Source organism: Phaseolus vulgaris, chromosome 4 (assembly GCF_051622355.1).
Source record: "Phaseolus vulgaris cultivar YP4 chromosome 4, ASM5162235v1, whole genome shotgun sequence".
NCBI lineage: Eukaryota > Viridiplantae > Streptophyta > Magnoliopsida > Fabales > Fabaceae > Phaseolus > Phaseolus vulgaris.
The window spans coordinates 41,602,027-41,620,249 of record NC_143501.1 but is presented as its reverse complement, the minus strand read 5'-3'; the positions used below and the strand labels follow the sequence as shown (position 1 = coordinate 41,620,249).

The window sequence follows — 18,223 nt, the reverse complement described above, 5'->3', positions numbered from 1 at the left end:
CCTTATAAGCCGATTTTATGAGGTTGAGTTAGGCTTAAAGTTCACTTCTTAATATCTTTGACAACGCAACCCCACCTCGAACCCCATTGTCAAAGTCTGAAGACTTTGATGGGAAGAATGGAGGGACGAAAGAGGAGTGTGTGGAATACACGTGGAGACATGTGTGCATAACCATGCCACTCTGTTTGTCACATACTCACAAGTTAATGTCGTTGATGAAAATTTAATAGAAAGGATCAACTTGCATACTTTTTAAAAAAACTTTAGAACTAAATTGGTTTTTTTAAAACCACGAGATGAAATTGACTATTGACCTTAAATTAGGAAAAAAAATGTAATTATACCTTGTTTTTATAAATGCTTTACTGAAAAAACACATAATGTTAAAAAAAGATTATTTTTTTAAAAGGTACGAAAGGGTTGTAAAATATTGCTTCCATGAAGTTGAATTTTACTTAGAAGTCTATTAACTTAGTTTTTTTATTAACATTTTTTAATTCTTGTAAGATAGTAACATGTTATGAGAGGTTTTAAATGAACATATAAAACATATCTACTTGTCTTGCCCACTTCCAGGTCCAGTCAAAAATAATTTTGCACCTCTTTCTTTCCATTAAAATTTGTTTTTATACAGGCTCCACGGAAACCTCATTGGGATGTCACAATTCGAGTCCTAAAGTACATCAAAGGATCACCAGAACAAGGATGGTTATTGCTAGCGACACAGTATCAGGTCGCAGATATTTTTACGAAGACACTAGGTAAGGAACAGTTTTTGACACTACGACACAAGTTAGGGGTTCATGATCTTCACCTACTAACTTGAGGGGGAGTATTAAAGAAATAATAATTATCAAATTATACGCAATTATTGTATGCAATATTGTATGATATTGTGCGATATTGTACGATATTGTACCCAATTATATGTAATTAATTTAATAATGATAGAATCCCATGATTAGTGGATCCCTACCTAATTAGATTGTAATTTGGAGAGAGAAAGTCTCCCTACACTTGTATATATTTCCTATACATGGAGTGATGTCACCGACACAAGAGAATAAAAACATCTTCTTTCTTCTTTCCATCTTCTTACGTACAATTTTCTTATATGGTATCAGAGCACCGATCTTGGTGCTCTGACAACCTCTCCATTTTTATCCGCTAAATAAGATATCATATATGGCAAAGAAGGCATAGTAACGAGTGCGATAAAAACCTCATACAAGGCTTCACTGCCGAGCAAATTCAGCAATTGGCAAAGGTTATTTACTCAACAATAACGGTAAAAGTGACACGTTTGTTAGCTCTGCAGGTCTGTTTGCCCATAACTCGTCTATTAATTCTGCTTTTATGAAACCATGGATTTTGGATAGCGGAGCAACCAAACATATTGCATCTAATTCACAATTTTTCACACATACTTCATCATCATTTATTTCAAATGTTAATTTGTCCAGCTCAACTACGCTCATCTCATCTACGGGCATAATTGAATTCAATGACAATATGTTCTTTGTGTTCCTTCTTTTAATCTAAATCTCATATCTGTTAGTAAGATAATCAGTTCACTAAATTGTTGTGTCGTCTTTTTTCCACATGGTTGCGTTTTGCAGGACTTGGCTACGAAAGGATGATTGGCTCGGGTAAACAACACGTCAGGCTTATACTACATGTCCCCTCTTTCAAACTAAGCCCACGCATCTCAAATTTCGACCGATCATTTCCTTTCAGTAAAAATCTCATTCCCATTCATAATAATTGTAGTATTTGTCCCAAAGCTAAACAAACAAGGCTACCATTTTCTTTAAGCACAATAAAATCTCATTCTTCGTTTTAATCTATTGCATTGTGACATTTGGGTTTTTCATAAAACCCCAACTCATTTTGGAAATCGTTTTTTTTATCACTATAGTCGATGACTATACTAGATGTACTTTGGTATTTCTTATGACTCACAAGTCTGAAACCCAACATTTCTTAGAATCATTTATTACTTTTGCACAAAATCAATTTCAAGCATCTATTACAATCATCCGCGTTGACAATGGATTGAAATTTATTTCAATGCGTAATTTTTTTCTCAAAAAAAATATTGAATGTCAACGCACTTGCGTCTACACTCCTCAACAAAATGGAGTAGTAGAACGCAAACATAAACACATTTTAAACACAGCACGAGCCCTCATATTTCAGTCTCATTTACCATTAGAATTTTGGGGACAATGCGTTTTAACCGTCCCATATATCATTAATCGCTTGTCATTACTTTTACTAAAAAATAAATCACCTCTTGAGATGCTATATAATCGCCCACCTTCACTTTCTCACCTAAAAACTTTTGGTTGCCTTTGTTATGCGACTGTTGTTTCACCTAAGAAAAAATTTGATCTGCACGCTCAACAATACATCTTCATTGGTTATCCTCTCAATAAAAAATATATAAATTATTTGATATAGATGCAGGCACTATTTTTACAAGTCGGGATGTCACCTTCCATGAAAGTGTTTTCCCATTTTGCCAACCGTCCCAAACGCTATCCTCACCTCCATTACAAGGTATTTGCTCACTATTGATATTGATTTGCTCACTCCTGTCCAACATTCACAATGCACATGAACCTCCAGCAAACCAACCTTCTTCTCCCACGCCAAGAAGTCTAGTGCCCATTACTGAACTTTTCCAACCGACCTTCCTGTTCAACGATCCAATCGCACATCAACCCCACCTTTCTGGCTTCAAAACTACGTAACGGGATCCCAAGCTAATCATTCGACCACTCTGCCCAAGACCGACCGAATGGAACCAGGTATCCTATGCATCATTTTCTTTCTAATTCACGATTTTCTTCTACACATAGTGCATATCTTGCTAACATCACAACCACCAAAGAACCTCACACTTATGCTCAAGATATCCTTGATCCAAATTGGCAAAAAGCAATGGACGAAGAACTTTCTGTCTTGCAGCTAAATCAAACGTGGACCTTGACACGGTTACCCGTCGGATGCAAATGGGTCTATAAAACAAAGTGCAACTTAGATGATAGTGTCGACAGATACAAGGCGTGTCTTGTCGCAAAGGGTACACTTGAAGGTGGTGTTGACTATTTTGAAACTTTTTCACCTACAGCAAAATTAACTTTGAAGTGTCTCCTCACCATTGGAGCAGCCAGAAATTGGTTTGCTCACCAACTAGATGTGCAAAATGCCTTCTTACATGACACATTGCATGAAATTATTTACATGGACTTGTCACCTGGGCATCATCAACTAGAGATGAGAACATTTCATTGTATATAAGTTGGTGCAAACCTCATCTTATAAGCCGGTTTTATGAGGTTGAGTTAGGCTTAAAGCCCACTTCTTAACATGTATCCAAGCCATTTTCGAGTTCATCTTAGCGAGAATTTGTTGGATTTATCAGGCTACCCGTTATCAGACCACTCATAACATATATCTCCATGCACGAGTTAGTAGCCTCGGCGTGAGGGGTGTTGGAGATCCCACATCGACTAGAGATGAGGACATTTTATTGTATATAAATGGGTGCAAACCTCACCTTATAAGTTGGTTTTATGAAGTTGAGTTAGGTTTAAAGCTTACTTCTTAACACATTTCAAGTGTTATTTATTTAAAAAGTAATAAAACATTTTTTATTATAAATACGAAACTTTGCTTAATTAAATTAGTTTTGGGATATTTGATAGTCAAACAGATATCATGTGCTCGGTAAATGAAATATTCTATAATGAGGTTAGTTTATGAAATACTATTTAAATATTTCAATTATTATTTCAGTTCTGAGACGGTGAGTGTTGTTGTATTTTGTGTGGAGTGTATTTCTATGGGAATGACACGAGTTTCATGGAGTTGGAGCAAAGCTTTAAGATATAAAGTCTCATTAACATCATAATAATGTCATGTATATGTCAAATCATAATATCACATAATAATTCACCAAAATAAATGTAATGAGTTAAATTTATGTATCGCATTATCATGCAATTTTTAATTTGTCCAACCATTTAGTTAGTAGTTTAAAACTGCACTGTTAAATTATTACAAAGATCAAATTGGTAAAAAGAAATCGAGATTTGAGGAATAAAAAGAAAAAATAAATAAACTTATGTCTTTCAAACATATCTTGTAACCAGTTTATTTTTTTTCCGTTTTCATTATTTTTTATTTTTTTTATATACTAGCGGAAAAGCGGTAACTCATGCGCTCTTGTAACGGTATATCTATTTTTTATTTATTATTATATGTGTATTTATATTTATTTAAATAAATATAAATATATGTATTCATATTTTTTTAAATATCAAATTATCTATTTATGTTTAAAAAAATATTAAATTATTTTTTAAAGGAAAAATTAAATATTGATATTTGAAATATTTTCTAGATAATATTCAAAAGAAATAAAATTATCCTTAATGAGTATCTTCATTAATTAAATTATAAAAAAGTTATTTTATGTAAAACATATTATTCATAATTCTTTTAATTTTAAAAATTTAAAAATTTTATTTATTAATTTTTTATTTGCATATTCGATTAAAAAAATAAATTGTCACGTATTATTGATTTATTTGATTTTCATAAGAAAAATAAAAATTGAATTAGAAATAATAAAAAGTAACAAAAAGGTATAATAAAAGTGGAGAAAAAAACAGAAAGTTGTTTAGTGAGCCATAGATTTTTAGTTGGAGAAACAGAATAGCTAAATAGTTAATATATGTTTATTTATATAATTTTGTTATGAAAAAGTAGTTTTCAAAACCAAACTTTATTTATAATATATTCGTATTTATTATAAATTATAAATCTACGCTCTTAATATAAATATGTGAATAATAATATTTTATTTAATTTTAAATATTAGTTTATCTATAATCTGTAGTTTATTTAGATTATTGACATATCCTAAGTACTATAGGATCCAAATTTTCTAACTTTTTAAGTAAAAATCATGTAATTTAACTATTCATATTAATAAAACCAAATTTTAAATTATATTATGAGATATTTATGGATTTTTACTTAAATCTATATTATATAAAAAAATACAAATATAATATATTGCTTGACATACATTTAAATTTTAAAATTGATAACTGTTTTCTATAAAATGATAGTATATTTTTTTTTATCAGCATAAAAAATATAGTATATTAATTTAAAAAAATCAATTATCAAAATTCATTGAAAACAATTTTTTCCTATTCGAAATTCATTATTTGTATTCTTGTTTTTTAAAATCAAAATTAGTGATTTATCATAGTCTTAGAATGAAACAAATGACGTAATTGTTTTAATATATTATGTTTATTGTGCTATAAATTTGAATTTGTTTAATAAATCTAACTGACTAAAAGTGATAAAAATTATATTGCATGACATTTTTAAAGTTTTTTTTACCATGCATGAGATTTGTAAACTTAAAATAAACTTATTATTCATAAATTTATTTGTAAATTTAACTATTATGTTTGCTATGTTTTGACAATATATAGCAATTAGATAATTTATAAATTATTAGGGTAAATTTTCAATCTAGTACCATTTACACTTTTATTTCTCCATCTAGCACCTTTTTGTTTTTATTTTCCTATCTAACACTTTTTTGTTTTTATTTTTCTATCTAGCACCCTTTTGTTTTTATTTCCCTATCTAACACTCTTTTATTTTTTATTTCCCTATCTAGCACCATTTTAAAAATAAATAAATAAATAATAAATTACTTTTTTTTATAATTATAATTTTGACTGCATTAAAAAAATATTTTTAATGTTTAAAATAGTTAGAAATATAATTAATGAATAAATAAATGAGTTTTTACAAAATAAAAATAAAAAAGTAATAAATTTAGAATGTTTAGTTTAAAAATTATTTTTTTAAGAATGAAAAAAAATAAAAAATTAAACTCTACAACAACATAAAAGTTGAATCTATAAACATAAATTAGTATTTATTTTTATTATTATTGATGTGTAATCATGTTCATTTCAAGTAAAAAATAAATGACATAATTATAAAAAAATCAAGTTAAATAAGGACTAATATGGACAGAACAATATGATCGAACCAAAAAATTGTTCATATTATCAAACATCAGGACACACATAAAGAACCTGTCTCAATATTACTGGATTGTGCACTTCTCGTCATTAATTATGTTTCATTTTGCACAAACTAATTAATATACAATTGAAGAAAGTATTAAATGAATGACCATCTTTCAATTTTTTTATGATCAACATATCCTTATTTATTATCGCCTTATATCTCTTATATTTATTTTATTTGGATTTTTTTATATCTTTTATTTTTATCTTATTTTGTTTTGTCTTTATTTTATATCTTTTATGTTTTTAGTTATTAGTTTTTTTCCTGCCATTATTTATTTATTTCTGTTTTTTTTTATTTTATTGTTGTTTTTATTTTCTAGACTTATTTATTTTTTGCATTTTTTCTTCTTATTTTTAAGCATTAAGGATAACATTTGCATTAGTTTTTCTTTTTAGAATTTTGCATTTAAATTTAAGAAATTATGAAATAAAATAATAACGAAAATAAAATAATAGAATGAAATAAAAAAAAAGTTGGGTAAAAAAAAACAGTTATAATGATTTATATATATATATATATATATTTTGTGTTGATTTTTCTTTTTTTTTTCTCTTACTCTCAACCTTCTTTCCAACCATTTCACATACTCTCTCTAAACAAGCTTCTCTGATAGCTTTTCTTGCATTTTTTCTCGCCGATTTTCTTCCCGCCAAACACACTGTTGCGGCCGCTTCACCGATCCTCGTGCTTCTCCTCCGTTTCGGACCTATCTCGGCCGCCTCATTAACATTTGTACGTGATCCATTCTCACTCCACTCAACATTCTCACTAACTTCCTTGCAATTCATTTTCGTCCTCTATTATTCCATTTCTTGATTTTCTCGGAAATATTCAGTGTTTTGGTAGTCTTGAATGAACAAGAGCCTTCAATTTGTGAACTAACTAGTTTGGTAACTCGTTAATGTGCTTTTGTTGGTTCTGGCTGTGGGATGTGATTTTTGGTTTAATTCACTGCATTGACTGCATTGTTGCTAATGTTAAATTAAATTGAAGCCGGTGTTGGATAACTGTGCACGTGTACTAATTTGAATGCGCAATTTGTCCCAATCCTCGACGTTACGGGAAATTGTGGGTAAATGCAGCTGCAATTGCTGCGGCATGTTTTCTTAAAACAAGTGAGATTTTTTTTGCTTAATTCATTTTCTTTGTCCATTCTGTTCATGTCCGAGAAGGCAAGACCTAATAGCTTCCGAAGTATTTTATTTTGGTTAATGTTTTCCTATCTTGAAATTTAGCCTGTAATGTTTCTTGTGATATGTGAATAAGATATTCTAAATGGACATAGCTGTGCTACCCAACTTTAACAGCTGGGAGTTCTTTGTTTCTTTATCCACCCTAATCAAGTCTAGTTGTATCTATTTTGTTTGTTCAGTAGTTGTAGCTGGTAATGGCTCAGAAAGCCCTTTCAAAGTCTTGAGGTAGACGAATTTTGGGTTAGCAAATGTAAAACTATTTACCAAAGTCTTCAACACTAAAGTAATGGTTTTCTTCATTGGGAGATTTATCACTTAATAAAAGTGTACACTCAATCATGATGACACTGATATGTTTGATTGCATTGACAATGCATTTTTAAGATTATAGTTTATAGCTAAAGTTATTCATTAAAGTAAACTATTATTTAGGCAGATATAGACTAGTTTTCTTGTGCTTAGATTCACAACTTGATGTTTAGTTGCAATTTCCCACCTACATTTGGCAAAGCACAAATAGATCAACCACAAGTTTGTGTTTGTGTTCTGTTTTGCATATTGACCTTTTGTTTTGCATATTCTTATTCCATACATAGCAGTCAATCCCAAATAGTGTTGTAGTATACAACAAGTGACCCAACAAATGCTATAGAGGGATAGTGGGTAGCAGGATGGCTGCTGTTTTATGAAGTTTTAAGATACTCATAAGGTGTGTTATATACTACAAGCACACTATGCTGAATAATAACAAAAGTATCTAAAATTAAAGGTATATTAATAATTAATCATTTAAAGCCAGAATTTTGAGTAGGGAGAAAAGAATGGAGGGAAAAGGGGGATGATCTTTGAGTGACTACCGATTTGAAGATGAAAAACGTGTTGTAGAACAATGACAATACCAAAGTTAAAAAGCATATGGGTATTAGAAGATCTTCAATCTTTTTCTTATTTCACACCCACACATATGGTCTACAAACAATTAAGTTTAAAGTTCACTTTTTAAGATGATATAAGACCCTATCCTTATGAGATTTGTTGGATTTATCATGCTACCTACTATAAGACCCTTCTCTATCCTCATGTTTGATATGTTCAACTTTCGACGTGAGGGAGGAAATTCGAGATCTCACATTGACACGAGATATGGTTAAATTATATTAAATTATATTTTCTAAGACTATTTAGTTTAGTTTGATATGAACATGATTTTTAACTTTTCAATCAAGGGTGAAAGGGGGAGAGGAAACAAATTCCCAGCTTTGAACAATTACAAGTGTTTTCTCTTTCTTTCCCCTCTTTAAGTATGTCTTGGCAACATTACCTCATTAGAATTAAATGAACAAATTTTCACATTCTTTCATTTTCATGTATTTCTTTATACTTTATGCAGGTAGTCTAGTCAAAATTGCTTGATAAGCTTTTCAAGTGAGTAGATGCCAATTGCAAAACTTAAATCCTCTAGCACTCCAGATGTCATGGATGCAGAAGAGAAAATAGACACTATAATCAGACAGACTATTGGCAGAGAAACTTCCCTTTCTTTCCCAAGTGTCAATGACAACTCTATACATTGGATTGAATTATTCAATGCTTTAGATTCACAAGGTGTTAACAATTCTTTTTCAGGTTTTGAATGTTCATATCTTTGGAGGTTCATTTTCAAGAGCATTTAGGTGATAACAATTTTTATACATTGGATGTAAGCATGTATTAATCATGTGATATGTATAGCAAGCTTGAAATAGAATAATTAAAAGGAAACAAAATCATGTGATATCTATAACATAGTTAACTTGTGCTTGTCACAGCAGGCACATTTAATTTTGTAAAGCCACTTAGGTCCTAATTAGATAAACTTTTCTGCAGGGCTTATTGGAGAAAATAAGGTAAAATCAATTAAGCTACTCACATAAACTAAAATCAACTTATGTACTTAAATAGAAACACTTTTTATTTACCTTGTCCAGAAAGTCAATGCATTTTACCTTGTTATTTTCTTGACCTATAGGTGTGTATGGGGAAATTTATCCAAAACAAAACCTTATTGGATATCGGTTCTCACTCATTTAGCATTTTCAGGTTGGCCTTTGCTTTATCCTATGAAGGTTCAGTTGCAGAATTGTGACAAGTGTTCTCGAGAGTTTTGCTCCCCCATTAACTATAGAAGGCATATTCGTGTACATCATCGTTTGAAAAAGCTTGATAAGGTATTCTTTTTAGATCTAACAAATAATTATATTATATTAGTTCTTTGTTTACACATTTACCCTTTTATATTTTCTTGTAGATCTAAGCTTGTTTGTTTCTTTTCCTTAAGTTTTCCCATGCTGTTTACGTATTTCAGGATTTTACAAAAACTAGGGATCTTTTAGGAGCATATTGGGATAAGGTGATATTTCATCATTGTGAATCAACATATATGAATAAGACAACTTGTTTTAATGTTTTGATTTTTCTTCATGGTTTTGAATAGCTCTCTGTAGAAGAGGCAAAGGAAGTTGTATCATTGGAAAATGTGGTGCTGGAGGTAAATCTTGTTGCTTCATATATGAAAAAGTTATTTGAACATGAAATTATTTTAATGCTAAATCACCCTGCATGCTATATGCCATATATGAAATATATTAGGCTGAGAATTGGGAGAGATGGGACCATGAGGATTTAAATCACACATCTCTGATGCAATTCATCATATGTTCACTCCTGCCATTTTTAGTTATATCTGTTTGACTCACAACATCCCCTCACCATAGAATCCGAAATTGTTGATGCATTTTCAATTTCAAATGTGATTAGGTTTAGGAGTTTTACAACTTTTCCATTCTTTTGTTTTGACTAGAAATAATCTTTATTTTAAAAGAAATTTTATTAGATATAAAAAAGAAAAAAGTATAAGGAGGGGGAGGGGGAGGATGATGAAAAGCTTAAATTGCAAGCCATGAGCAGAACACCTAAGAGAAGGCATAAACATAGCTCAATTTTGAATTAAAACGGGACTGATGAACTCCCTTAAAAGATGCATATCCAGTTATGGAACCACACATATCATGTAAACTTCCTAAAATTTGTATCCTTACTTTTTACCAAAAGCATTGTAGTGAATCACGTCTGCCTTTGGATGAGAAATTAGGGACACAATGCTCCCCATAACTTATAAAGGCTGTCCCGGGAAATTAATCACCTTACTGCTAGAATAAGTGTCTTCCTTATCCCAGATCTAGATTTGCATTTAACACATTCGAAGAGAGAATAGCACCATTTGTGCAAAATGCTGCAAGCTGTTTTTATTAATCCTGTTATGCCCTACTGTCCAAACAAGAGCTTTCCTTAGAGAGACATATTTTTTAGCCTGTTTTCTTTATACTGAATTTTTAAAGAGGAGTAAGTTGGGAACAAAGCAAAACATATATGGTAACTGAAAGGGCCATCTGTATCCTAGGCAAGCTGGATAAGACATAAACTGCAGTTTCAGAGAGGCAGAACATCCCACATGGTTTCTCCATCTTTTCATCTCTTACTTTTTTTTTGCATGCTGCACATCCCTTATGGTTTCTCATCTTTTCATATCTGATTGTTTTCACATATCCTGTTTTTCATAAATTAATCTAAATATCTTGTTTTTCCTTATTGACAATGCTTTCTAGAAAGTTCCGGGTTCTTCAATTTTAAAATCATTGACAACTCTTCTTCAAAACCAAGGATTTTATGCATTTCCTCGGTATTATCTGATGGCTGGTGCTGCCCTTTTGGTAAGCATTTTCTTGTTAACTTTTGTTAAATTTGTATCTTTGGTATATTAATGCAATATACCTTAATTGTTTGCAGGATATTGTTCAATCTAAATCTTCCAGCTTTCCTATATCTTCCGAAGAGTTGTTCAGCGTTCTTGATAATGCCAGTGAAAAAACATGTTTATGCGGAACAGCAGAATCAGTGAAAAGATATGTATTTGATGGAAATGCGGGAAAAATTGGTCTTGAACCAAAAAACCTAGTTGCTTGCACAAGTTTCTTGCTAGAACAAAAATTGGTAAGTGTCTTAACTTTCAAAATTTGTTCATATAACTCCTCCCTCCTCTCCTTTCTTCATGCCGTGGCTTTTGCATTTGGTTTCAAACTGTGCTTTCTTAAGCATCAAGGGCTGCAGAATAAACCAATGCAATTCAAATGTGTTTTCTCTTTTAATAATTGACTCATGAATTCCAGCTCATGTCATTTCATAATATTTCAAACGTAAGGTCATGATATACCTTGCACGTAAAATACATGATACGAAACCCTAATTGAATTGCTTTTTATAACATACTAATAATCTCACTTTCCCAATTAGTTCTTTTTATCTGTCATGATGAAGTTTGAGCTTTTGTTCACTAAGGTGATGGCGTGGCTTACTGACAAGGATGCTGAAGCACTTAAGTGTCAAGAGCAATTGGTGGAGGAGGAAGAAGCTGCTCAGAAAAGGTACCTGGGTTAAGAGCAATACAATAGAAGTCTAGTGTTTTTGTATAGGAATCATCTTATTTGAATGAAATTTAGAATGAAGTCCGAACAAAACACTTTTTTTGTTATTGTTTTGTTTTACAATAAACCTATACAGATAAGAACCCTAAAGCAGATCCTAGCACTATTTGAGTTGATAGGCTCTTACGTTAAGAGGATAGATATATATATCCTTGATAAGTCAGCATGAATAACTGTTTTAAAAAAGACAAGGACATAATCAACCAGCAGTAAACTCTCATGGATAGTTTTAGTAAATTTGGTCAGTTCATGTGTGTAAACACTCGTGCATAATACTTTTGCCGTTCCTGCTACTTAGATTTTATGAGTACTTCTAGAATGTGCTTAAATTGATATATGAACATATGATGCTTGTGCCATGATTTCATTTTTCTTATCTTATATTTCAATGAAGTTTATATGATTTCAGCAATGTGAACTTATATAAATAAATCTACTAAGTCATTTGAAGTTATTCTTTATGCTTCTGTTCAACAAAAATTCCTAGAGATATACTCTTGAAAACTGGTCATGAATGGATCATAGGACTCGTTATTTAATAATCCACTCTAATTTTATAGACAAACTGAGATTTTGGAGAGGAAACGCCAGAAGAAGCTTAGACAAAAAGAACAGAAAGCTAGGGAACAAAGACACAAAGCTGAGGCAGAAATTGAAGGCGATATTGACAGTACTGTAAAGGCTTTATCACTGACAGAAGCATCTTCAGATACGTACAATTTTGAAGCTCGTAATCCAAATGTATTTTCAGATAACGTATCTTCACCTGTACTTCTCCAATATCTTGACACCAATGAGGAAATAAATGGGGATACTCATTCAGAGTATGATACCATCCCTGATCAAAATCTGGAGAGATGGTCTGCACATGGGCATATGGGCAAATGGGCTGAAGCTAATGATTTGCTTACAAATCAGATTTCTCCTCTGTCAAAACTTGAAGTCAATCAGAAATATGAAGCCAACCATGATAACAAGGCATCAGCTATTGTCAGTGGTAGTCAAGTATGGAGTCCAAAGTCTGAAGAAGAAATTGACAAGGTGGTTTTAAAAACCACAAAAGAGAAAGAACCGGACCAACTTAAGAATCAAGAAGTTTTGATAGGATCTATATCTGTTAATCTTGACGACGATTGCAGACAATCAGAGGGTAATATGTTGGCTTCTGAAAGGGACTCTATGGTTGAGAATGTGGGCAAGCAGAATAGTTCTCGGGATAAGCTAATGAAAACTGATCGTGTCACGAGTGGCAACAGTCTCTCAATAGTCAAGGTTTGGAGGCCAGTCAGCCGGCTTGAAACGGAAGATCAAGTTCCAGTTCAAAGCGGTGAGACAGATGATGATGATTCAGTTCATGGAAATGTTCGAAATTGGTCAGTTCCAAGTTGTTTAAGGGAGGGTAGTACAGATGGTGATGATATTGGCTTTGAAAAACATTTCTCTCATCCAGAGGGTAGAGCGTATCCTGGTAGCTTCCAGTTCTCCATCCAGGATGCAAAAGCTTTCCTTGCAAAAAGTAAGCTTAGTCACTTCATCCCTTTGTCATGGTTTTTCTATTTTGCTGACTGGGCTGGGTCTTTAATCTATTCTCCCCAAATCAAAACTATTCTCATGCAGGATGGGAAGAAGCTATTTCATCAGATCATGTCACATTGCATCTTACCTCTGACTCAGAATCTTCTGGGTCCCAAGAGACACAGGATTCTATAACAGAAGCGAGTCAATCTTACGATGAGGATAGACGCAACATTGTAGCAAATGCAGATAACAAATTGCCTGCAACCTCCAGAATTGCTAAACCCAAACGCAGATTGAAGAAGTCTGAAAAGGGAATCAAGATAAAGTATGTTCCCAAACAGAAGAGAAATAACTTATGTGATATATAGTTTGACTTTGTTACCATTTAGTTTGCTAGCAGAGGTCCAAGTTTTACCCGATGGTCTTCTGCCACAATGTTGAAAGCAGGTTTTGCCGGAAATTTTCTCTTCCGCCCTTTTCCTCCTAAGATTTCATATGGGATTTTGGCTAGTTAGTTTTTTTTACCATTTTTTAAAAATAAGCTTCTTTTCTTTCCGTACAGGTTTACTTTTAGTTTTTGGATCCATTTGTGTCATCATTATGAGGCTAGATATTTTGTTCCTTTTTTTGGCATAATTGTCTAAATTTTGGTTGTAGTAGTAAAATTCCAAAATGCCCATGTTTTTTTATCTTACCGCTTTCTTGCACTACTCTTCAGGGCAGCGTGTAAAGAATGTTTCGTTCATATCTTAGATATTAGTGCATGGAATGTTGTTTTTTTATCATCTAGTTCTCTTCTTGTAGATGAAAAATTATAGGAATTTAATTAGTACTATATACTAAAAATATAAAGTTTAATTTTACAGTGTGCTTAATCATTAGCTTTTATGCATTATAAGATTGGTAATGTTTGGAATAATTAATATTAACTGTATACTATTTCATGTAGGTTTTTCGTTAGGTTATATAACATGAAATTTGGTTATAATTGTCACTTAAGTTAAATGATCCTTATTGACTAATACCAATCAAATTGAAGAATGTTAAATTAACCTACTTTTTAAGAGTAAAATATAAGTCTCTTATAGATTTACACTTTTATTTTATATGGTCAACAGAGTTCGTAGCTTACTCTACCTTACACCTATTCTTGGGAAAACAAAAAACCATTTTGTATTAATTATAAATAATTTTCCTATTAATTTGTAATATTTGTTATTTATTACGTTGTGTTTATACAATTTTGATATTTTTCTAAGATGCATCTCTTCATGCATTTCATGCCAGAAGGAATACACCGATAGAATTTGTAGAATATAGTAGTTTTTGTAATTGCGAAGTTGCACATGTCCAAAATTTAGTTTAATATTAGTGCTATTATTATGAGATGTATAAATGATAAAAAAATTTTATCCTTTTTTTATAAAAGAAGTGATGCTAAAGTTTGTAAAAGAGATCAACTTTTCATTCATTATTGAAAAAATGAACAAAATAAAAAGTTAAGGCTTAAATTCAATTTATTTATCTTGTTTATATATATATATATATATATATATATATATATATATATATATATAAATTCATGAACAATATTCCCCTGCTTTGCATTTTTTAATGAGAAATAAATTATATATATTAATAATGTAAAGAAATTGTACCTTTATTAACTATGTAATTTTCTTGTCTACAATCAAAGGATAGATTTAATAATTCGCTCAACTTTTATTACTACCTGCATTCTACTTTATATATATATAAAAAAAAAACTGAATTCACACAGATATAAAAAAATATCTTTATCATAAAATAAAAGTACTGCTACCAGGTCAAATATTAGTTAAAGTTAAAATATCATAAAATAAAAGTAGATAAAAGATGTTTATATTAAAAAAAAAGTGTAGTTTTAGTTACTTATAAATGAGATGAGATGATGGATTCATATAAAATATACAGAAAGCATTATCACATTTCACAACTTGGAACTAACAAGACATGTGTTGCAGGTACAGTTTGGATAGTCAACGTGTACCTTAAACTGGTGTGAACCTGCCATTTGTCAACTAACTTCATCATCATCATTATCATCATCATCAAACTTTTCTTCCTCTTTCCATCATTCTCGTAATTATCTGACATTCTCATTCTCAAGGTCCTATCTTTCCGCTCCATTGGGAAACCAACCCATCAATAAATTTCCCAAAACCCATCAACTTTCTTTCTTTACATGCATTCACAACCACAAAATGAAATCACAATTCAACAAAACCCATCAATTTCTCCATAACAAAAAGACTGAACTTTCATTTTCATTCTGAATACAACCAAAGACACACAAATCCAGCCCTGCATCAGTCCTTCAATTCAACATGTCAGGTGGTGTTGGTCCAACTGCCTGTGACATTAGCCTCCCAAAAGAAAGTGAACTTGATTACAAAGAACAACAAGACCAACCACCTAAGAATTTCAACAAATCCACCCCACAAAACAATCTGGGTTTTCTCTCATTCAACCAGCTCAATTCCCTGGTTGTGGTAATTGTCTTGTCTGCCAGCGGCATGGTCAGCCCAGAAGACTTTGCCTTTGTCTTCTTCTCCCTATTTTACATGTACTTCATATCCAAGGTGGCTTTCCCCCCTCTTAAACCTTCAAGGGACCCCCAATTTTTCAACCCCCAAAGCAAGCTCCTTCAACTTTATGTGCTCATAGGGTCCACCATTGGCCTTTTCGCTCCAATAGCCTATATATTAGAGGGTGTTTTTGAGGGTGACAAGGAAGGGATCAGAGCAGCAGCACCCCATGTTTTTCTCTTGGCCAGCCAAGTTTTCATGGAAGGGGTGGCATCATCACAAACATTCTCAGATCCAATTAGAGCCTTTGTTCCTGCCTTCTATAATGCAAGGAGGATTTTCACCATTGTGGATTGGGTTAGAAGTGAGGTGTACAAGAATGATGAGCACAGTGGATCTGCTTGGAGGGTTAATGTGGGGAGAGCACTTGCACTGACTAACATGGCCTTCTGGTCTTTCAATCTATTTGGGTTCATGTTGCCATTGTATCTTCCAAAAGTTTTGAAGGCCTATTACTCAGGCTACAATGAGAAAGATCGATGAAGGAAGTTTACTTACATAACATAGAATAGACATACATTTTATTTTTATGTATAAGGTCATGAACCACAATTCATCTGCTTTTTCTCTATAAATGTATTTATGTATTTCACTCAATCACTGTAGGCATATACTATGTATACTCCTAGTTATCAATAATAATTATTTTACATACACCTTTTTCTCTTACTTCCACCAACTTTTTTAAAAATAACATTTTATATTTAATTAATAAAAGTAAATATAAAAAATTTAAAATAAAATAATATTATTATTTGTTGTTGAATGAGAGTGCGAAAGAAAAATAGAATCAAACTATCATCATTCTTATTTATTAATGATTTTTTCTTTTTCATTTCAAGATTAGTTGAGATACATCATTAACATTAAGATATTGTCTAATTTAGAATGATAGTTTTATTATGATTTTTTTTTCTTAAAAGAAATTTTAGAATGTTTAAAAAATTTGTATTTAAATTGTTTTGATCTCAATTTTTAAACATTATTTAGAAAAATGGATCTTTTGTCGACAAAAACAAACAAATGAAAAAAACCGACGCTTAAACGTTGGATTTACGTTGGCTAATCATCCGACAAAAAATTCACGAAAGCAAAGTAACATTTTTGTTGGCCAACGCATGCGACACATATTGCGTGGGCCAAGCTGACGAAAAACGGACGAAAATGTCGTCATCCAGACTTATGTAAAAGCAATGCAATATCGCCAGCTATGCGTGGGCCAAACCGACGCAAATGTATAAAAACACCTATGTGTCGGATTGGCCAGCGAAAAGGGAAAAAATTGACATCAGATTTTGCGTCAACCTGGCTTACGCAAAGGCCGACGCATAAATGGCAACGAAAAAAAAAACATTTATTTTTTGTCCTAACCATTTTACAATGTAACACAACAAATATCAAATCAATCAAATTCAGAATTGAACATAACAAATTGTTATCATTCACAATACAAAAATCATTCAAATAATAAAACAAAGTCATTCAGATAATTTCATCCATCCAAATATTCAAAGTGAATATGAATACATAAAACAAAACTTAAAATTAAAATTGTACTTTAGAAATTAACTAAAAGCACTAAAACTTAAAATGTTGGATAACTCAATTGCATAAAAAGAGTGCAAATGAAAATATAAAATGGATCCCATGAAGTAGAAAAAGCAGTGATGTGATATGTGAAAACCTATAAAAAAATACAAACAATGTGAATAAATAAATGTAAATAAGTAAAATACTTAGTATATAATAAAAATGTGAAATAATTAAACTTACTATCAAAGTGTTTCCAAGCTTTTCCATCAGATGGATGTCACAAAACATCATCATTAGTTTTGTTTTCATAATGCCACCGCATTTGCCTGACTGACTCCATTGACGTATATAGTCTTTGTAATCGTGGTATGATAAGCAAATAAAAAATTATTTTTATCGTCACTCTTTTGTATGTTTTGTTATGACCCTTTGGAGGCAAGTACTTAGGAAGACCACAAAATTCGCACTCATTTAATTTGATGTCATCCTTGTAATACAACATGCATCCAACCTCACAACAATCAATCTTGACAGCCTTCAAGCCGAGAGTAGAGACAACTTTTTTTGCTTAATAATAAGTCTTGGGTATGCAATTATCTATTGGAGCTACATCAAGTAACATTTCAATGAAATAATCTAAACATTTTTCAGTTGTGTGCCAATTGGTTCTAGCGTCCAAAAGCCTTATGGCTAT

General features: G+C 31.5%; 2 protein-coding genes across 3 annotated transcripts; both read left to right on the top strand.

Moving 5' to 3' along the window:
* The first annotated feature begins 6,666 nt into the window (after nt 1–6,666).
* Nucleotides 6,667–14,154, top strand: LOC137837611 (uncharacterized). 2 transcript variants are annotated; one of them, XM_068646660.2, is made up of 10 exons: nt 6,667–6,870; nt 8,722–8,936; nt 9,411–9,538; nt 9,676–9,720; nt 9,805–9,858; nt 10,976–11,080; nt 11,157–11,360; nt 11,706–11,791; nt 12,412–13,367; nt 13,469–14,154. In XM_068646660.2, the coding sequence occupies exons 2-10, from the start codon at nt 8,765–8,767 to the stop codon at nt 13,735–13,737; spliced, it is 2,019 nt and encodes a 672-aa protein (XP_068502761.1). In that variant the 5' UTR covers nt 6,667–6,870; nt 8,722–8,764; the 3' UTR covers nt 13,738–14,154. The 2 variants fall into 2 exon arrangements, with proteins under 2 accessions (XP_068502761.1, XP_068502762.1); XM_068646661.2 differs by having other exon boundaries at nt 6,670–6,870; nt 8,722–9,004.
* A 1,342-nt stretch (nt 14,155–15,496) lies between these two features.
* LOC137837615 (uncharacterized) lies at nt 15,497–16,587 on the top strand. Its single transcript, XM_068646669.2, has one exon. The coding sequence runs from the start codon at nt 15,736–15,738 to the stop codon at nt 16,477–16,479; it is 744 nt and encodes a 247-aa protein (XP_068502770.1). The 5' UTR covers nt 15,497–15,735; the 3' UTR covers nt 16,480–16,587.
* The last annotated feature ends 1,636 nt before the right edge of the window (nt 16,588–18,223 follow it).

Excerpts from the sequence above, each read along its gene's own strand:
- LOC137837615 (XM_068646669.2), top strand. The coding sequence starts at position 15,736 with ATGTCAGGTGGTGTTGGTCCAACTGCCTGTGACATTAGCCTCCCAAAA.
- LOC137837611 (XM_068646660.2), top strand. The coding sequence starts at position 8,765 with ATGCCAATTGCAAAACTTAAATCCTCTAGCACTCCAGATGTCATGGAT. Across the intron at positions 9,859-10,975 it reads TGGAAAATGTGGTGCTGGAG|AAAGTTCCGGGTTCTTCAAT; the intron begins GTAAATCTTGTT and ends AATGCTTTCTAG. Across the intron at positions 11,792-12,411 it reads GAAGAAGCTGCTCAGAAAAG|ACAAACTGAGATTTTGGAGA; the intron begins GTACCTGGGTTA and ends CTAATTTTATAG.